Source organism: Drosophila obscura, unplaced genomic scaffold (assembly GCF_018151105.1).
Source record: "Drosophila obscura isolate BZ-5 IFL unplaced genomic scaffold, ASM1815110v1 contig_97, whole genome shotgun sequence".
NCBI classification, from domain to species: Eukaryota; Metazoa; Arthropoda; class Insecta; order Diptera; family Drosophilidae; genus Drosophila; species Drosophila obscura.
The window spans coordinates 336,292-358,440 of record NW_024542891.1 but is presented as its reverse complement, the minus strand read 5'-3'; the positions used below and the strand labels follow the sequence as shown (position 1 = coordinate 358,440).

At 50.8% G+C, this 22,149-nt stretch overlaps 1 protein-coding gene across 1 annotated transcript in view; it reads left to right on the top strand.

Annotated features, from left to right (window-relative positions):
- LOC111071648 (homeobox protein cut) overlaps positions 1–21,525 on the top strand; it is a 74,832-nt gene extending 53,307 nt beyond the window's left edge. Inside the window, exons 3-8 of the mRNA XM_041596171.1 lie at positions 5,074–5,562; positions 5,604–5,629; positions 5,730–5,893; positions 7,799–8,821; positions 17,547–18,033; positions 18,149–21,525. Coding sequence (XP_041452105.1) covers positions 5,074–5,562; positions 5,604–5,629; positions 5,730–5,893; positions 7,799–8,821; positions 17,547–18,033; positions 18,149–21,488 — 5,529 coding nt within the window. The 3' untranslated portion in view covers positions 21,489–21,525. The remainder of the gene's footprint in view (positions 1–5,073; positions 5,563–5,603; positions 5,630–5,729; positions 5,894–7,798; positions 8,822–17,546; positions 18,034–18,148) is intronic.
- The last annotated feature ends 624 nt before the right edge of the window (positions 21,526–22,149 follow it).

Below are 22,149 nucleotides of genomic sequence, written 5' to 3'. Positions count from 1 at the left end.
CTCGTTCCAATCTTGCTCCTTTCGCTGGGGAAAGACAATAAAATCGAAACATAAATCGAAAATTGTAAAATTCTAATAAGAAAATGTGCGCGGGACGCAATCACACGAAGGGGGTGGCGGGGAAGATGAGTTGGTGGTTCGCTGGAAGTTGTAGAGGGGGGATGGTCCTGGGAATTGTAAAGCTGTCAAATTTTAATTACAAAACTTTATAATCCAAAAAATACAACAACATCAAGCGGCAAAGGAGGCGAAAGAGGGCGGACCAACAATTGAGTGCGAGAGAGAGAGAGAGAGAGAGTGCGAGAGAGAGTGGAGACGCACAAAGACACAACGGAGTCAAACAAATTCGCGAATTGCGTGCCCCCCAGGGGGCACCACCACGAAAAACAGACATCCGAATCAATTCAATAACTCTACCGTCGTTCCCTGTGCGTGTGTGCGTAAATAACTGAATGACTGACTGACTGACTGACTGACTAAATGAATGACTGTTTGACTGACTGACAAACGAAGCAATCGGCAACGAACGGAAAACTTGACTGACCCCCTTCCACCCCTTTTTTTTGGTGGTTTTGGAGGGGCGCCTTTCCGTGCCAACTTCAACTTGCAAAATGTTTGATTTATGCCTTTGAATTGTTGTAAATTGGCATTGCCACCACCACCGCCGCCCCATCCATCCAACGTGCCCCCTACAGAACCCCACTACTTTTTTCCGCCCACCCTGAGGCAATTGACAAATAATGCGAAAATTCCGGGGGAAATTACCTGCGATTTAAGGTCTTTAAGCTGATGAATTGTCTGTCTGTCTCTGTCTGACTGTTCGGGGGGCGAATGAATAAATGAATGAATGGCTAAGTGAATAAATGAATCGGTGATTGAATTGGTGAGTGTATGGAGTAAAAGTTGCCTGCACTCGTAGATCACACTCACACGAGTGCACTCAGGGCGATCCATGCCACTTGAAGATCACTGCAAATGAATCATTTTTCGCTCTGACAGGACACACCCTTCCCCCACCCCAGATGTGACCTCTTTCGGGGGTCTTTTGTTTTTGCTTTCCTTTCGTTTGTGCTCTTTGTTATCGCTTGTTGCAAATTGCCAACTTGGGCATTGCCAGATGCAAAAGAAATGCAAGAGCCACGGCAGCAGCAGCAGCAACAGCAGCGACAGGCGACACAAAAGCCCCGGCGTCAAAGCTCTCTGGGGTGCACTTGGCAGACTTTAAAGCTTCCATCCTCCACCGCACCATTCCTGCTCCTTGGCAGAACAGCGACTTGAAACAATCAAAAATCAATGACAACAAAAAAAAGAAAGAAAAAAACCTAAAATTCCAAATATGGAAGCGATATGTGGCCAGCATTGTGAGCATGATCGAAACTTTGGATACCCTCGAGGATCAATTTTGTTTGTTTAAAGCAGCGTAGACCGATTGACAGATTATGCAAGGCTTAGAAGCAGTTCCTTTAGTTCCTTTCGCTTCTCAAATTCAGCAAACCTCAGAAAAGGGTATTTGTATGCCACAAAAAAAAAATAAGAAAAACATTTGACGACATTGAGACAATCGATGATGCTCTGGCTCTGCTTCCCACCGCCCCCGCCTTCTGCGCTGTGTTGTTGCTTTTTACTCATTTGTCTTTTGGCTTTTTGGAAATTAACAACACAACCCCCTCCGGTCACCCCACCTGCTGCTGCTGCTGTTACTGCCGCTGTTTCTTCTGCTGGCAAAAGTTACCCCTTTTTATATGCGCTATCTCTATCCATCACCCACTCTTCAACTTCCACTCTCCCACTCCGCCGCATACATCCACTCCCACTCGTATATCTACAATATATATATTTTAAAATTTTTATGCCCGAATGAATTTTAATTCCTTTGACGGTTTTTGCTGGCTGCCTGCCTGCCTGACTGCCTGGCAGCTGACGGCCTAAAAGTCTGATGATGCTTTTGCTGTTTGGTAGAAAAAAAAAAAGAAAAAAGGACACCCCCTTCTGAGGCGAGAGATGCTCTCTCTCTCTCTCTCTCTCTCTCTATCCCTCTGGCTGTGTCTTTGTGTGTGTGTGTCTTTGATTGCTTATTGTTAATTTGTATTTGTAGATTGGTGTATCTGTGTATCTCATTTGTGTGTGTGTGTGTGTGTGTGTGTAATGGTGCTGCTGCTGCTACTTCTGCTGTTCGCTGATTAAACCCTTTTTTTAGAGAGAGACCCCAATCCTTGAAGCGCTGTGTTGTGTGGAAAACCCTTTGCCTCATGTGGCACACACACACACACGCAAAGGGAGAGAGACAGACGCATAACCTTAATTCCTTTTGGCATTTTATGCTTCCTTCATCTCCTGCTTGCCTCCACCTGCTGCTGCTGCTGCTTCTTCCCACTGCCACTGCCACTGCTGCTGCTGCTGCTGTTGCCAATTGTGCGACGTTTCTCGTCTTTTGCCTTCGAGTGTTTGTTATTGTTCTGCCTGCCATGTGTGTGTGTGTATCTGTGTATTGACTGCTTTGTCAATTGTTATGCAAAGGGTAAAGCCAAAGGGTTGGGTGGGTTTTGGGTGCTTGGCAATTTTGTTAATTACAAATCGTTTGCTTTTCGCTCGATGCTAATGTTCACTTACTCTCTCTCTCTCCCTCTCTCTCTCTCCATCAATTTTTTAGCCCGATAAACTAAGTCAGAGAGACCTCACATATGACATCCACCCACCCCCACCCCTACCTTTATATGATCCACCTCTGGCTCTGCTCTGGCTCTGCTGCCTGTCCAGCCTTTGTCCGAGCCCATTGCTCATGGGTCGGTGGCAGGGGGCCATGAAAAATGTAAATTTTCATAATTTTACAGTCAATACGGAAGGGAAAACCAACCCCCTCCACCACCCATCTCTAGTTTACCCCTCACGAGTATTTGTTATAGTTTGTTTGATTGCTGGCTCCACTCTACGCCACTCCACTCCACACCACTACCCATTCCGATCCCTGTGCCCATCCAGCATCCAGGACTGGGACCATCCCACAGGCAGCCTCATCAACCACAGAGAGTTGCAAAAACTTTCTGCTTTTCAAGGGTTGAAAATGATTTCTGCTTTCTGTGAATTGGTGGGACAGGGGGCAGTAGAGAATCCATGTTGAAAATCCAAAAAGTTGATTTATCGTTTTAATATTTCTTTGGCGCCCAATAAGAGAGAGGGAGAGAGCGAGAACTCTGTGTGTCTAAATACAACAAATCGAAATGACAATTTTCACGAGATGGCAGCAGCCGTGCCCAGTCAGAACCCTTTCCCGCGCCTTTCCAGATGATTTTCCCATATGATTTGTGATCCCATGCGGGTACAGTTGCCAACACATGTGACTACATACACACACACACAAACACAGTTTATAGTATTGCCGGGTAGAACAGAAAGGATGAAGAGCCAGGAACTGCCGCTAATTACGTTTATTTAAGAAAAGCTGCAAAAATTCCGTTTACTTTTCTTCTTTTTTTGTTTTTTCTGAGCATGGCATGGCGGTTGTGTCTGTCGAGCAGTTGGCAATTAGAAGCCACCCCCTTCGAGCCGCCCAGCACCCGTCAACGAGAGCTCACCGCACCCAAAAGATTTTTATGCAATTAATTTGAGTCGTTTGTCGTCTTGTCATGTCTTCAGACCCAATGGCAGGGGGCAGCCTTTGGGGTTGCTGTCGCGTCTTTGTCCCGTATGCTAATGAAAAATCGAACACGCATGTGGCATGGGGGGGGGGGGAGGGCAGCTCATTGCCTGCCCTGCCACATACTCGACTCCGAACCCTTTCACGTGTTCATATGTGTCCGTGTGTGTGTGTGTGTGTGTGTGTCCTTTGATTGATAATAGAATTAACGGGGCCTGGCGGCTGTTTTGCATTTTTCGGCATGCCATCCATATCCATGGCATGAGGGAACATGTGGCATGGAACACACTCACACACACGCATGCATCCATGCATGCATGATGCTTTTTTAATGCCAATTATGTATTATTGCCTCTACCAAAAAAAAAAAAACAGGCCATTGTTTATGGCCAATAATCATCAGTGTTCAGTCCCTAAGCCCCCCCGGCCCAGCCCAGCTCACAGTGGTTACCAATCCACAATTATTGATAAAATAGACACGAATCCTCCACCTCCCTTTGATAGGTGCGGGGGACATAGCCACCGTGTGTGCTATGTGTTCCCATGTTGATGAAATTATTGTTTTATGCCTCTGTTCGACACAAATCACGCAGTGACACGCAAATTTGTTGTTAGAATTATGTTGATGGGGGGAGGGGGCATCCCGTCAGTCAACTTATTTGATTAACATATGGAACGGGAGAACACCCCCAACCCTGCTTCCTCGTTAAAGGCTCGATATTCGATGCCCGATGGCGGTACAGTTGCGCGCAAAAGTTGTTTTTCCCTTCCCACTGGCATATGCTTCAATTAAAAACCGCGCCATAAAATTAATTTTAATCACATAATAAGAAATACACACACACACACAGCATACACAGCATACACGTTGCCACGCCCACCTGGCTGTCATTAAAAAATTTCGTTGCATGCCACACGGCTGCTGCTGCTGCTGTTGCTGCTGCCGAAAAACTTTATCTTGTCAACTTTTGCCGAACAAGACGACGCAGGGGGTGGTGCGGAAAGGGGATGGGTACACACGCACACACATACACACACATCCATCGTATGTTGTCGCTCGACGCACTTAAGAAAAATTCCCTTGTCAAATTTGCCAATTATCATATTTTCATCAAACAAACAAAGTTCCTCCTGCAGAACAAAAAGGATGCAAGAGCGGGTGTGGGGTGGACTGTACCTGGCGGCGTTTGTTGGGTGGTTTTTACGTGGCTGGCGGGGCGGGGTCGGTTGGCAATCACCGCCAACCGACATTGACGTTGTTGTTAATTTTATTAAAAATTATTTTATAACTCTCTCAAAACTTTTACCCAAAAAGGGAGTGGGTGAGAGGGAGACATGTGTCTGCCATCTCGATAAAATTTAGAAATACAAACCCTTGAACCCAACACTAATCTTTGGCAATTCTTTTTGTTGTTTTTTTTTTTTCGTTTTTGCTCCAGATTAAAGCACTTCTCGACGAGCTGCAGCGCCTGCGTGCCCTGGAACAGACGCATCTGGTGCAGATCCAGCGCTTAGAGGAGCATCTGGAGGTGAAGCGGCAGCATATCATGCGCCTGGAGGCACGCCTCGACAAGCAGCAGATCAATGAGGCTTTGGCCGAGGCTACCGCCTTGGCTGCCGCTGTCAATGCGGCTGCCACCAATAACAACAACAACAACAGCCAGAGCAGCGACAACAACAAGGTGAATGCCGCCTCTCCATCATTGGAGGCAGCAGCATCAGCATCATCCAACGATCTGGATGCCACCCAGGCCTCAGTCCAGGCTGAGGACGATGAGGAGGAGGAAGAGGAGGATGACCACCATCAGGCCATGCTCGTGGACAATGACGAGGGAGAGGAGGCTGCCTCTACCACCCACCAGCACCAGCAGGTCGATGAGGAGGACGATGATGAGGAGGATGAAGATGCCGAGGATCAGGATCATCATGCGGTCATGTCAAACCAAACCACAGCCAACGCAGACAGCAGCGAGCTAAAATCAAAAAGGAACAGCAGTGAGTAACCATCAGCCCATTCCATCCATCCATACGCCCCATAGTCCCAGCAGTATTTTTATATCCTTGCTCTCTTTTTTGTTTCTTTCCCTTCCCGCAGCAGTCCTTTGGATCTGAATGTTCTGAGTCCCCAGTCGGCCATTGCGGCCGCGGCCGCTGCCGCAGCTGCCGCCGCCTGTGCCAACGATCCCAACAAATTCCAGGCCCTGCTCATGGAGCGGACCAAGGCCCTGGCCGCCGAGGCCATCAAGAATGGTGCTGCCAGTGCCAGCGGCAGCGGCGGTGACTCTGCCAATGCGATCAGCGAAGGTGAGTTCTCAAACTGTTTTTTTTTTTTTTTTTTTTTATCTGTATCTACATACTTGTATGTTTCGGTTTCTGTGTGTGCGTGTGCGCCTGTGTGGGACTGTACTTCCGGTGCAACGGCTGCTGTTTGCCTCCAGCGCCTGTCTGCCACACTCCTCTCTGTCTCTCTCTCTCTCTCTTGCTCTCTCGCCCTCTCTCGCCCTCTCTCTCGCTCTGTCTGCCTGTCGATCAATGGCCCTTCTTATCAATGGGGACCTCCCAGTCGAGCTTTGATTTTGATCCGACTGTTGGTCGTTCTTTTATGGTTTGTTTGAGGCAGCGTTATCGCAGGCCCCAGCAGGAGGAGGAGGAAGAACAGCCGCCAGAAGAGGTGGTAGAGGGCAGGGGGTAGAGGCAGCGGGGATCGGGAGGGTAGTCTGGCGCCAACATTTATGGCCCATTGGGGGCAAACACAGTCGGAGTTGCAGTTTTCTGTATATTTTTTTTTTCTTTTTTTTTTTTTTTTGTAAATATTTCAATTTATTTTCTTTGCCTTTCAACACACAAGTAAAATAATATTTTTACTTGCAACGAGCGATTGATGTGTTGTTCGATGTGGCTCTTCTTCTTATTGTTGTTGTTGTTGTTGTTGTTAACGTTGTTGTTGTTATCGTTATCGTTGTGCATGCTTATCGATAGATCCGACCACAAAAACGAAAGAAAGAAAGAAATCAAAAAAACGAAAAAGGCAAAAATCAAACAAACAGACAACACATTCTTCTCACTCTCTCTCTCTGTCACTGTCTCTCTCTCTCTTTGTCTCACACTCTGTCTGTCTCTCTCGCTCTCTATTTAAATATATATAATATAAACTACCTACATATATATATATATATCTATATAATCCATATATACACACACGATTCTTTGTTATTTTGTTGCACCAATTGGCGATAAAAGAACGATGCTTGAAAAGTGATGAACAAAAATAAGAAACCGAATTGAAAATCAAATCAAAAAATAATAAGAAAACAATAGAAAAGAAAAGAAAAAAGCAAAGAAATAAGAATATACAAATTTGGATTAATTTTTGGCGTTTTGTTCCATGGATGTTGTTGATAATATGAAAAAATAAAAATAAATAAAACCCCCTCATTATGATATTGCCACCAAAAAAAAACACAAAACAGCAGCAACAAATAGCACAATTTGTCTGTTGTTTCCCGCAGCGATGCCGCCGCCACCAGACGAGGCCACATCCTTCGCCGCCGCCGCCTCCTCGACAGGAGCAACACGCAGCACCTGCCCCAGGAGCAGGAGCAGGTGCCGCCACATCCCAAAACCAAAACGAAAACCAAAACGAAAGTGAAACGCATGAAACCGAAACGGAAACGGAAGCTGCAACTGAAACAGAAACTGAAACTGAGGCAAACGATGAGCAGGCGGCCATAGCGCGTCCAAAGCAAGAGCTCGAAGACGACAATGAGAATGAGAACGAAAACGAAAATGAGGATGAAGATGATGAGGATGAGGCAATCTTGCAGCCGCCCGCCACACTCGAAGAGCAGCTGGTCAACAGCTACTGGCGACGCGGCTTCGAGAGCCCCAATCCACCGCCGCCCAAGCCTGCCACAACAGTTGCCAACATGCCGCCACAGGCACAGCCACAGCCAGGGAGCAAAACGCCAACAATTTATCAAAATGTTAATGCGGGGCAGCAGCCACAGCTGCTGCCGCCACCGCCGCCGCCACCGCCAACCTTGCAACAACAACAACAACACTACCAGCAACAGCAGCACGGACCCTCGTCCACAGCGTTGCTCAGTCAATTGGTTAACTCCACTTTCTCACATGCCAATCACTCCTCCTCCTCCTCTCGCCTAGATGCCGGATCCCATCCGCACCACCACCACCAGCAGCAGCAGCAACAGTCGCATCACCAGCATCAGCACCACCAGCAGCAGCAGCAGCACCACCACCTCCAGCAACAGTCGCAACAACACAGCAGCGTCACCAACAGCAGCAGCAACAGCAGCAGCTGCAATTCGGGTCCAGGCAGCACCACCGACGGCGCCCTCAACCACCATCACTCGCTGGGGCATGGCCACCACCTGGTGGGCCACAATCCGCACGGCCTGCCCCACGGCCATCCGCACGGCCAGCTGCTGCATCCGGCAGCAGCCCACCACCTGCACCACGCCGACTCCAACTCCTCCAGCGCCAATAGCACACCCAGCAGCACCGCCCAACTGGCGGCCAGCCTGGCCAGCACCCTCAACGGCAGCAAGTCCCTGCTGCAGGCAGCCGCTGCCGCCAATGCCGCTGCGGTGGCAGCCGGTGCCGTGGCCGAGGACAACAACAACGGCTTGACGCCCAATGCTAATGCAGCGGCGGCAGCAGCGGCCATGGCCGCCCACGCCCAGCATGCGGCGGCCTTAGGACCGGGCTTCCTGCCCAGTCTGCCGGCCTTCCAGTTTGCTGCCGCGGCGGCCGCCAATCAGGATGGGCGCGGACACTATAGGTTCGCGGACGCGGAGATGAATCTGCCGCCCGGCGCCTCGATGGCCGGCCGACTGGGAGAGTCGCTGATACCCAAGGGCGATCCCATGGAGGCCAAGCTGCAGGAGATGCTGCGCTACAACATGGACAAGTATGCCAACCAGGCCCTGGACACGCTGCACATCTCGCGGCGCGTACGGGAGCTGCTCTCCGTGCACAATATCGGACAGCGGCTGTTCGCCAAATACATCCTCGGCCTGTCGCAGGGTACCGTCTCTGAGCTGCTGAGCAAACCAAAGCCCTGGGACAAGCTGACGGAGAAGGGACGCGACAGCTACCGCAAGATGCATGCCTGGGCCTGTGACGATAACGCCGTCATGCTGCTCAAGTCGCTGATACCCAAGAAAGGTGAGTGGATTAGCTATATCCTACCATGTTTATCCAGCAAAAACGGGCTGCAGTTGCAGGTTTAAGACAGGGGCTTAAGAAGTTTGACAGCCGCCACAGTGGCGGCCTCGGGGCGGGGGTAGGAAGGGTAGGGTTTTTGAAGGTTTATTTAAAGGTTATCTCATATCCATTCCAATCCATTCCAATTCATTCCATGTGCCGCGATCATTGGAACTAGTTCTCCAAAGATTGTTCCAATCCCAAATGTGTTGTTCCATTCGCATGAATCGCTTTAACTTCAGCTTCAAAATATTTTACTCTCTTTCTCTCATTCTCTTTAGCGCGTTCTCGCCCTGTCTCTATTTCTTACTCGCTCCTCTCTCTCTCTCTCTCTCACTCTCTCCGTTTGTGGCTTATGGCGTTTTTCATTTCATTTGGCCTGCGGCCAAAACATTAAATTGTGAAATTTTAATTATTTTTGATTTTTGCGTATAATCAACGTGCCAACAGCACAGCACTGCCACAGACACAGCCACACACGCCACACAGTCACACAGTCACAGTCATAGTCACAGCGACAAACTTGACGACGCGCAGAGTGGTGCAGTGTGGCGAAAGGGGGTGGGCGGTGCCAGTGCCACCGGTTGGGCCAGGCAGGGAGGCAAGCAGGCTGGCTGGCAGGCAGTAGAGACGGACGACACTCTGCAGACAAGAAAAGAGACATTATTTCAGTGCATTTCGAGCGGCCATTTGCCTGTCGCCATAAATTTTACCAAATTCGCACATTAGGCGTGAAAATGAACAGGAATTTTGTTTCGTTTTTGCATTCCATTTCATTTCATTTCATCTCGTTTCATTTCGTTTATGTATCGTTTTTTGTTTGTTTTTCCATTGTTCCCCTTTTGCCCAGCTCCGTTTCCATAATGGTACGATCATTCAGTCAGCCGTTTACTCGTGTTGTCTGTTGCCTTGGTTGCTGGCTATTCCGCCGTTTCCGCATATTGATTAGTCATCAATTTTATGGAACCCCCCAAACCCAAACGAAGCCCCCACACAAATACAAACGAGTATGTCAATGCAAAAGTATTTTTAAAGTGCCAGCAGGGCACGCATGCCATCCGTTCAAATACCCATTCCATTCATTCCGTTCGTATTCACACATTGCTGCAACCCACCCATTCCATTCGTTCCAACCCATCCACCTGGTGGCCAGGGATATGCGTGTGTGTATGTGTGTTTGTGTGGGTTGGAGGGTGGGGGGGGGGTCTAAGTGCAGGCAAATGTTGACAATTAATTTATGACGATTACTCATGGAAGCTAAACTAACTGTAGCCTATAACTGTAACGGTAACTGTAACTGTAAACTGTAACTCTGTTTATGGAGGGTGTGGCGTGGGGTAAATCCACTTTTTTCTCGTTATTTTTTTTTCCCCCCTTTTTTTTTTGCCTTTCCAGTCCCATGCTAATTATAAGCAAATATGGGGGTTTTAGCTATTAACAGATCTGTTCTTTGGATTATTCCACCCACCTACCGCACACAAAAACCGGGGACAGAAGACACCATTTAGCCTTGCCTACTGCTAGGGGCAGGAGCAGACCCACCTGCCACCCGCCACCCGCCGCCCGCCACCTGCACGTGGGGGGTGTTTTATCGTTGTGCCACTACTACCTTCTGTCAACTCTGTTGGTTAACAATACTTTGAAGTCATTGTGGCAAAAGTTAACCCAGGATCCGCGTCAATGAATTTTGAATTGTAATTGTTTAAAGCGCGTTATGAGCGAAACGGCAAAACGTGGGCGGTTGGATGGGGGAGGCGTGGAATGGTGGAGTAGTGGGTGGGCTAGTGGGCTATACGGCAGAGGGAGGAGAGTGGCAGACGACTGCCGTGACAATTGGTCTGTGAAAGGCTTGAAACAAAATACAACAGAAATAAAAAATCATAAAATAAAATTCCTATATATATATGTATATTTATGTACATAAATTCCCTATTGCATATATATATTTATATATATATAAATAACGTACCAGCAGCAACAAAAACAACAACAAGTTGCAACAGCCACCTCTGTTGCTGCCACTGCCTCAGTCGCTGCCTTCAACGAGGCATGCAAAACGTTGACGTGCCGAGCGTTTGAAGTCGTCTTTGTGGTCGGTCGAGGGTGGGGCGAGAGGCACTGCCAAGCGATGGGGCAGTGGCAGTGGCAGTGGCAGGATTGTGTGGCGGCAGGGGTTGAATGGTTATAACGTCTAGGGTTCTGTGTGTGTGTGTGTGTGTGTGTAGGGCCATGAAGGAGTGGGAAGCACCGCCCGCCCGCCCGGCTATGGGTTGACGCAAAAGTTTTTGCGTTTTCGGTTTGCTTTTCCTTTATTTTCCCTAGGTTCTTCATGTTTTTGTAACATTTAACGACAATTGTTGCATATTAAACTGTACAACTTTCGGGAGGGGGGGGGGGGTTGACAGCCATGGAAGTGGTGAGCGGTGCAGGGGTTGGGGCTAGTGCACTGCACTGATATCTGAGACATATCGATAGAATGGTAAGGAGAATACTTATCATTAATCATCCCCTTGCCTTGTCGATGGCTTACTTATCCACACAGTAATCGCTCTTATCGATATCATTTCGATTGCTTAATACACAACTCATTCCACTGTGCCTGCACTTCAGTGCAAAGTTCTAGTCAGAGTGCACAAAAAACCAGTTGACAGGACTTTTTCCGAATAAATACGATGTCAGAGGATTTGGGTGTGGCAGTGGATGGGAGATTTTTTTTCGGAATAGAGCGGCTGAGGGTAGGACTGTTGGACTGTTGAGGTAGCACCGGGTTAAGTGCTCAATTGAAACTCATTTAGCCTGGCCAACGCTCAAAGCCAAACAACACACAAAAAACTATAAAAAACAAAAACAAAAAGGGAAGAGGGAAAAATTACTCTGCGTATACGTAATGACAAAAGAGAAATGCTGAAAGAGTTGTGGGGGCGGGGGGGAGGTGCTGGTGCCATGGAGTGCTGTGGCGGAGGGCGGGCCGAGGGGGGCCAGCCAGCCATTATAGCAGCTAATAATACTAGCATATTAACACATAATTTCTGAGCAGACATCGCCGTTGTCGTCTATTTGTTTTAGCCAGGCCAACGCAGGCCAAAGCGGCGGAGAGTGCGAGTGGCCAAAAATAGAGCCGCAAGAAAGCAGCGCATGAAGCGCAGGGGAGGAAGCCATGTAGAAGCAGCAGGGGCAGGAGCAAGGGGCACGGGCAAAGTGAGAGACAAAACAAAAGCATTCCAAACGCCAGAAGATGCCGGTCCGACTGCCAGCCTGCCTGCCTGCCAGCCGCTTGCCTGCCACACATTTATTTGCGGCCGCTTCACAAATTATTTGTCACAAGCCATAAAGCGCGCCATGCATGAGTATATGTGTATGTGTATGTGTACGTGCGTGTGTGTATATCTTACCAATACTCTCACGTGCTACTGCTACTGCTGCTGCTGCTGCTGCTTCGATAGAGAGGAGACATAGGCATGCGATCTGGTCTGACTAAGTGACCAACGGGGCGTATCAATTCCTTTGCTTTTACACGATTTTTCGGCCTCATCTTTATTGTATTTTATTTTATTTGATTTTATTTATACACAAACACACTCACACGCCACGATGCGGCCATTAAAATTGTTCATTGAGTGGCATCGCATAAGTGTGGCGACTCATTGCGGTAACAGACAGACAGACACACAGACAGAACAGATAGGCAGGAGAGCAGCACTGTCAGCGGGAGTGGATGTGAATGTGGATGCAGATGGCCTGCGTGGGCAGGCAAAACAATACGCATAAATTAGCATAAAGCTCGCTCAACAATTCTCATAAATCTGGCGATCACCTACCAAAAACGTACAAAATACTAGAATGAAGAACTAGAATTCTTTAGAACGCGAATCATTGGATACCCTGGATTATGTAGGATACAACCACAAATTGTAGAAATTCCGACAAGTCTTTTATAACCAAATAAAACAAATCATCATGCCCCATCTCCTTCAAGGGGTATTTCACAGAATGAACACAAAAACAGAAAATGGGGAACAAAATTTTTGTGAAATTTATTTTATTTTTTCATTTCTTTGATATCTTTTGTGATCAACGAAATGGGGCAATCAGGCATATCACAGGGGTACGCGAATGAGGTGCGCTGGGGTGGGGTGGGTTGGGTTGGGTTGGGGCGAGAACTGTAGGGGCATCGAAGAGTAATGGCCTCCGATCAAGGAGTGCTAATTTGATGGGGTTGGCCAGAGGTGTGCGCGGAAGCAGCAGGCACAAAATAATACTATAAAGCAGAATAAAAAAAAATTTATACCTACTAGAGAGGCACCAGACACGCCTCATTGCCCCCCGCATATAGGGGGAGGTAAGTGGGGAAACTTTTGGGTTGCTACTGCCGGCCTTTGCTGCCGCAAATTAATGTTGCACATGTCGTGTTCGTGTTGCCAGTTCTTTTAATTCTTTTTTGCTTCTTGATTTTTGTATTTCTTATTTTGCATATAAGGCAGCTAATTACTTTGTAATGAACTTTGACAAGAGCCAAAGATGGAGAGAAGGAGTGAAAGAGAGAGGGGGAAAGAGATAGGGAGTGAGGAAGGGTTGGAGATGGAACAACAAAGCGAAATCATGACGAAAACAAATTAAAATGCAAGACAAAGTTACTTCTGCTGCTGCTGCTGCACGGGGCAAAATGTACCCCATACCATTCCCGGCATTCCAACCACGCGTTCCAGCCATTCCGCTCATTCCACCACCTGCACACACTCACTCACACAGCTGTTGCCTCATTCTCTCTCTCGCTCTCGCTTAAGCGCTCCTTCTTCTGTCCTTTCTTTCTGCTGCCTTCTACTCTCTCCTGTCATCGGCTCTGACTTCTTCTTTCCTCCCTCTCTCCTGCCATCACTCCACAGCCTTTTCTCATATTTTCTGCTTAATTGCAAGACAAACAATGTGTGAGTGCGACAGAGCCAAACAGTGAGAGACAGAGCTAGGGAGAGATAGAGATAGAGAGTGAGTGACGGGGGAATTTGAAGGTGAAACGTTTTTTGATAACAGGTGAGAGACTCTGCAGTGCAGTGCAGTCCCAACCCCCAACCCCAATCCCAACCCTGTCGAAGCTCTTCAATTTTCCATGCTACGTTTGCCCTCTGCTCATCCAGAATGAAAAGAAGCTACCAATTCATTCAGCTCCTGGTCCTCCAGCTACTGCTACTCCTACTGCTACACCTACTCCTCATCCTTTTGCTTCCCACTCATCAAGCTGCTTCTCCCAGCCCCCTTTCCTTTTCTTGATGTTTTCTCTCTGTGTCTCTGTGTTTTTTTTTTTTAATTGACACTTTTGCTAATACCAAGCAACAACAAATGGATAACTGACAACAGCAACGAGAAAGGAAAGGAGCAAGTGTGAGCATGGGGTTCTCACTCGCATGCGATGGGGTGGTGGGAGGAGGGAGAAAAGAAATACAAATGACTGGCATTTTAATTAGAAAATTTTTCTTGCAATTAATGCAAATTGCGTGCGTGTGCCAATTTCAATGTGCCGTTCAATTCCACCCATTCCCCACACTAACTGACTGTTCCTGGGGGGGCTGGGGGTTGGGTGTTTGGGGGGGGTAGTAGAACGGATGGGTAGAAACGAACCCTTTCGGTGCGACGCGACATGTTGAAGTATGATTACATATTTGTGTGCTGGCAAATATTTATTGTATTAGAATAAAAAACAAACGAATCAGCCCCACATGGCAACCCCCACCCCCTACACACACACACACACACACGGGAAAGCCAAAGACGACAGAGGAGGGGAATGAGACAGAACTGGATAGGAGTATCGTATCTCCTGTAGCTGAAGCATCCATCCACTCATATGTCTGGGCTTCTTGCCTCCTCTCTGATTTGTTATAAAAGGCAAATATTCATCAGGCAAATTGTTGGAGCGAGCGAGGGGGCCGCAAGACCGAGATGGGTTAGGATAGATTGTCATATAGAAAAATATACAAATACAAATATATCTTCTCTCTCCCCCATATAATATGTACAATCGTATTCGTATTTCGTATATATATTTCCATGCACGGATACATATTCTCATTCTCATTGGGAGGTAGACAAATATGATAGCTCATATCTGGGGTCCGGCACAAATCCGAAATCCCTTTGAATGACAATTTGGTCAACATGTTCCTCTCTAATAAATTACAAAAAAAAAAAAAAATACATTGAGGATTGGGGAACAAAGCAGAAAAAAAAACAGAATGTAAATTGCAGACAAAAAAGTGGCCATCCATATCTACATATATCTATATATATTTATATATGTATATATATATATATGTAGCTGTATCTGTAGAGTAAAAATTTGAATGATGGCCATAAAGGATGGCCGCGCAGAGGTAGCGAAAGTTGGGCCAAAAAAAAAAAAACTGCGGGCAATCCGAATCCGTTATGAAGGTTGGGCGCCCGCCCAGAGCTTTTGTCTGCGCCAAAATACGCCACACGAGACGCTTAAATTATGGATTAAAGTGCAGAGGCACCGAATAAAACTTAAAGATACAGCTACAGCGGAGCAGCAACAATCAATGCTGTATGCACAAAGAAAAGGCACAAACAATTGTCCTTTGGGGGCAGGAGGAGGGGGCTTAGGCTATCCAAAACTAAACTCAAAAGTGAGAGAGCAAGAGCGAACTTTAATCTATGAACTGCAAGCAATTCCTCTCTAACGGATGTCCCATCACCACAATCTTCCACTAAGACCGCTTAAGCTGTCTGTGTCTGTGTCTGTCCATACCCACATTCACATCCACATCCATTTCCATTTCACTCTATTCTTTTATATCCTGTTCCAATCTGTGGGCTCTGGCCCCGGATCTACTACGCAGCAGCCCCATGGTCTGGGTCATTCCAGGTGTCATCAATGTCATCTTCGACTTTATAACACAAAAACACTTTGTAATCCCCAAATGAAGCGACGACAAGGAGTCACATAAGGAAAAAATTCACACAAAAATCATTTTTCCAATTTTTATTCGACCAAAAAAAAAAAGCAGAAGTAGAGAACATGGCAACGAATCTCGATGATGATGGGTAGGGAACAGAACAGAACTGGACTGGACTGGAGCACGTTAAGAGTGCTCCGATCTATTGTAGTTGGCCATTTTATCGCCTTTATCCATCTATCTCTGGGTGTGTGTGTGTGTGTGTGTGTGGTCCTGTGGCTAGGGCTACCGCTCCCACTCTCTCCCTCACTTTGAATCTCTCGCTTCAATGGCTCTGTCCAGAGGGGCTGTGGTTTTACTTTTTTGTTTGTTTGAGTGGTGGCAGGTGGGGTGGCAGGGGGGGTGGTACATTTGTCATTCATGTGTTGATTTCCGTTTCCGCTTTTTGGAGCGATTCTTGCAGTTTTATTTGGGCATTCAAGTGTTTGCTCCTTTGGGCATCGATTATGCTTGGCAATTGTAAAGCGATTTTCAGTTATTTCATTTCGCAGTCCACAGCTCTCCATTTCGCCCAGCCCCTTGCCCCCCCGCCCCCACTGCACGTTGAACGTGTGCGGCTGATTGATGTTTGTGCTGTGTGGCAGCCACAAAACATGCCGCAGGACATCACACAGGAAATTCTATGGTCCCTTGTTTTGCGGGGCGAACCACTTGTGCGATTATTTTGCAATTTACCACTCGATTCTCTGTACTTCTCACTCTCTCCCACTCCCAGTCCCACTGCCACTCCAGCTCTCCCGCTCGCTCCCTCTGTCTCTGTGTCACGTGAAAAATGTAAAAAGCCAAAAAGCAAAACGCTTCTCCATTTCAATTGAATTTCCTGCAAAAACAATTTTTCAGTTTTCGTGCCGCATATGAAATAATTTTTTTTTTTTTTTGCTTGTTTTTTTTTGTGTGTGTGTTTTTTTTTGTTTGTAATTTTTTGCATCCTTTGCTCTCAATTGCAATTGAATTCATTCATTTATTCATTTCGTTTATTCAACTCCTGATGGTCGCTGCGACCAAACTCCCGCTTCGATGAGCAGCCTCCCCACCCCCACAGTGCGGGGACGGGAGACGGAGAACGGGGGGCCAGGCGCGTGCCAAATTAGCGCATGCTCTCCTGCATCAACAACTATTTCAGTGGTGGTAGGGGGGAATGGCAGGGAAGGGGGCTGGTAAGGGGCACAAATATTTGTTTTTTTTTTTGACCATTCATCGTTTGGCGTTTTGTGTTGCCTGAGAATATAATTGAGCACCCACACCCCAAGTCTCTCTGCCTTGTGGCAGCGACAAACCGCTTGCAAATTTCTGTCAGTGTGTGCATGTCCATGGGCCATGGATTTTCTCTCAGTGGTGGGACACTTGATGGGGCACGTTGGGGCCCTTTCAACTGCAGCGCCGCTTTATGGCCACAAATTCGCTTTGGCTTTTTGAACGCTTTATGGCTTAATTGGTTTTCGGTTTGGACTCGCAGTCGCAGTCGCAGTGGAGTGGGGAGGCTCTGGGCCTGTGCTTGGGTCTGGCTCTGAGTCTGAGTCTCAGTCCATGTTCATGTCCTGTCACAGCCAATAGAGCGAACCTTAATAAATGAGCTGAGAGCCCCCCAAAAGCCCGAAAAGCCCAAAGCCCAAGCGGAGCCCACATAAACTTTACAACCTTTAATGGGATGTATATCCCCCAGCAGCCTTTACGATCGCCCTCTCTAATCCTCTCTATCTCTCCATCTCTCTCTGCAGATTCGGGACTGCCTCAGTATGCGGGACGCGGCGCTGGCGGCGGCGGCGGTGGCGATGACTCCATGTCAGAGGACCGCATTGCCCACATCCTGAGCGAGGCCTCCTCGCTGATGAAGAGCACAGCCGCCCAGCAGCAGCGGGACCAGCAGGACCAGCAGCGGCGACACGCTGGCGAGGATACGCACAGCAACGAGGACAGCAAGTCGCCGCCACAGAGCTGCACATCGCCGTTCTTCAAGGTGGAACAGCAGCTGAAGCAGCATCAGCACCGGGAGCAGCAGCAGCAGCACATGGCCTCCGAGCAGCGGGACGCTGTGGTGGCCGCCGCCCAGCAGCAGCACCAACAGCACCAGCAGCAGCGGGAGCAGCGCGAACGGGAGCGCGAACAGCAGCAGCGACTCCGCCACGAAGATCTCGCCCAGGACAAGATGGCGCGACTCTACCAGGAGCTGATAGCCCGCACACCACGCGAGGCAGCCTTCCCCAGGTGAGTAACAGCCAGAGGAACCCACTCTGGGTTGTCTCTGCGGGGAACAAGGGACCAAGGGAACAAGGGAACAATCTCTGACCTGCGTCATCTCTTCTCTTCTCCGCAAAAACAGCTTCCTGTTGTCGCCGTTCTTTGGAGGAGCCGCCGGCATGCCCGGTGCGGCCAATGCATTCCCAGTTCCCGACGAGAACATGCGCCACGCCTTCGAGCGGGAGATCGCCAAGCTGCAGCAGCAGCACCAGCAGCAGCAGGCGGCCCAGGCCCAGGCCCAAGCCCAGGCGGTGTCCGGCTTCCCCAACTTCTCCAGCCTGATGGCCCTGCAGCAGCAGGTGCTCAATGGCGCCCAGGACCTCTCGCTGGCCGCCGTCAAGGACATCAAGCTGAACGGACAGCGCGGCTCGCTGGAGCACAGCAGCAGCAGCTCCAAGGACGGTGACCGCGACGATCCACGCGACTATCCACAGTCGCTGCACGGCCGCAAGTCCGACACCCCGGCCCCGCCCGCACCGCCAGCCCCGCCCTCGGGCAGTGCCGGCAGCGTGCCCGGCTCGGCCAACAGCCTCGCCAGCGCCAGAGACGGCGTTGGGGCCGGAGCAGGATCCGGTGGAGCCGGCAGCCATGCCAGCAACTCGGCCGCCCCCAGTCCGTTGAGCAACTCGATCCTGCCGCCGGCACTGAGCAACCAAGGGGAGGAGTTTGCGGCCACCGCCAGCCCACTGCAGCGGATGGCGTCCATCACCAATTCGCTGATCACCCAGCCGCCGGTGACGCCGCACCACAGCACACCGCAGCGGCCCACCAAGGCGGTGCTGCCGCCCATCACCCAGCAGCAGTTCGATATGTTCAACAACCTGAACACGGAGGACATTGTGCGCCGCGTGAAGGAGGCTCTCTCCCAGTATAGCATCTCGCAGCGCCTCTTCGGTGAGTCGGTGCTGGGCCTGTCGCAGGGCTCCGTCTCCGACCTGCTGGCCCGCCCCAAGCCCTGGCACATGCTCACCCAGAAGGGCCGCGAGCCCTTCATCCGCATGAAGATGTTCCTCGAGGACGACAATGCCGTGCACAAGCTGGTCGCCAGCCAGTACAAGATCGCGCCCGAGAAGCTGATGCGCACCGGCAGCTACTCCGGCAGCCCCCAGATGCCACAGGGGCTGGCCAGCAAGATGCAGGCCGCCGCCCTGCCCATGCAGAAGATGATGAACGAGCTGAAGCTGCAGGAGCCCGCCCAGGCGCAGCACATCATGCAGCAGATGCAGGCCGTGGCCATGTCCGCGGCCATGCAGCAGCAGCAGCAGCAGGCGGCCGCCGCGGCCGCTGCCGTTGCCGCCCAGCAGCAGAGCCAGCACCAGCATCCCCACCAGCACCCCCATCCCCACGCACATCCGCACCAGCAGCACCAGCAGCATCAGCAGCACCAGCAGGCCGCTGCAGCCGCCCAGGCAGCCGCCGCCCTGCACCACCAGAACATGCTGCTCACCTCGCCCGGCCTGCCGCCCCAGCATGCCATCAGTCTGCCCGCCTCGGGCGGCGGTGCTGTCACCTCCGTGGGCGGTGGCTCCAATGCCGGCGGCCAGGGCAATGCCGGCGGACCCGTTGGGCCACCGTCGGGCCCGGCTGGCGAGAAGAAGCCGATGCTGATGCCGGTGCATGGGGGCGCACATGCGCCCAATGCGATGCGCAGCCTGCACCAGCACATGTCGCCCACCGTCTACGAGATGGCCGCCCTCACCCAGGACCTGGACACGCACGACATCACCACCAAGATCAAGGAGGCGCTGCTGGCGAACAACATCGGGCAGAAGATCTTCGGCGAGGCGGTGCTGGGCCTGTCGCAGGGCTCCGTGTCGGAGCTGCTCAGCAAACCGAAGCCCTGGCACATGCTCTCGATCAAGGGCCGGGAGCCGTTCATCCGGATGCAGCTGTGGCTGAGCGACGCCAACAATGTGGAGCGGCTGCAGCTGCTCAAGAACGAGCGGCGGGAGGCGAGCAAGCGGCGCCGCAGCACCGGCCCCAATCAGCAGGACAACAGCAGCGACACCTCCAGCAACGACACCAACGACTTCTACACCAGCAGCCCCGGACCCGGCTCTGTGGGCTCCGTGGGCGGTGCGCCGCCCAGCAAGAAGCAGCGCGTCCTCTTCTCCGAGGAGCAGAAGGAGGCGCTGCGGCTGGCGTTCGCCCTCGACCCGTACCCCAATGTGGGCACCATCGAGTTCCTGGCCAACGAGCTCAGCCTGGCCACACGGACGATCACCAACTGGTTCCACAACCACCGCATGCGGCTCAAGCAGCAGGTGCCACACGGCCAGCCCGGCCAGGACAACCCCATACCGAGTCGGGAGAACACCAATGCGACGCCCTTCGATCCCGTCCAGTTCCGCATCCTCCTCCAGCAGCGGCTCGTCGAGCTGCACAAGGAGCGCATGGGCCTGGGCGGTGCGCCCATACCCTACCCACCGTACTTCGCGGCGGCCGCTCTCCTCGGCCGCAGTCTGGCGGGAATACCGGGCGCCGCTGCTGCTGCAGGGGCAGCCGCCGCCGCGGCGGCTGTTGGTGCGGCCGGTGTCGGCGTTGGTGATGAGCTGCAGCTGCAGGCCCTCAACCAGGCGTTCAAGGAGCAGATGAGCGGCCTGGATCTGTCCATGCCGACGCTGAAGCGCGAGCGCAGCGACGACTACCAGGACGACCTGGAGATGGACGCCAGTGGCCACAACATGAGCGACAACGAGTCGCTGGAGGGCCAGGAGGCGGAGGACAAGGCCGTCTCCGAGTACGAGAAGGTCCTGCAGAAGTCCGCCCTCGCCTCGGCGGCTGCCGCCTACATGAGCAACGCGGTGCGCAGCTCCCGCCGCAAGCCGGCAGCCCCCCAGTGGGTGAACCCCGCTGGCACCACCACCCCCAATGCGGGACTGGCAGCGGCAGCCGTCGCAGCGGCAGCAGCTGCAGCCGCTGTAGCGGCACAGTCCGGCGCCGGGAGCGAGAGCGAGCGCATCATCAACGGCGTCTGTGTGATGCAGCAGGGCTCCTCCGACTACGGTCGGGACGAGGCTGATGGCAAGTCCGTGGAGGCTGGCGGCGGCGACTCGGAGCACGAGCACGCCCAGCTGGAGATCGACCAGCGGTTCATGGAGCCCGAGGTGCGCATCAAGCAGGAGGAGGACGACGATGAGGAGGAGGACCAGCAGCACCAGCAGCTGCAGCAGCAGCTGCAGCAGCAGCTGGATGGTGGCCTCGACTGCGAGGCGGAGAAGAAGCTGAAGGTGATCAACGAGGAGAAGCTGCGTCTGGTGCGCGTCAGCCGCCTGAGCAGCAACGGCGCCCCCGGCCAGGTTGACGCCGAGGAATCGTCAGCGGCCTGTGTCGCCGCCACAGGAGGAGCTGCTGGCAGCGGGGCTGTGGCAGCTGCCCAGGCGGTGGCCAGTGTCGCGCCAGCAGCCGCGTGGAACTACTAGGACAGTGCAATGATCAACGATGGAGAGGCAGAGGCAGAGGCAGATGCAGAGGCGGAGGCAGATGCAGTTGGCGATGGAGATGACCGTTTACTTGTGATTAAGTTTGGATGTTTAGACCTAGACGTAGACCTAGACCCAGGACTCGCCTCGAGCGAGCTAGATATATCGATACATACATAGCACCTAGAACGTAGCGAACTCTATATATACATATATATTTTTTTTTGTTTTTTTTTTTAAATCATATTACGTACAATATAATACAATACAATACAATACCTATGGGACTTAGGATAGGATAGCCTTAGGTCTGGTTGCCCCGGAGTTGTAATAATTGTAGCTAAAAGTTTAGAGACGCTATGCGAGGAGCGCAAAAGTATTAAAAGCACCCCCATCCTCCACCACCCTATATCCCCTATCTATACCCCCAAAAAAAAAAAAAAAAGGCCCCCCCCCACTGACTTGCCCAAGAACTTTAACCAAAAGCCAAGATCCAATGATAGCGAAAGAGATCTTGCAAAGATTTTTTTTGATTTGTTTCTACTTGAAGACTGTAAGCGAAGGCGGTAGGATGGATAACTATATACACATATATATATATATATATTTTTTTTGTTTGTCGATCTATTATTACCACGATTATGATTAATTAATTAATTAT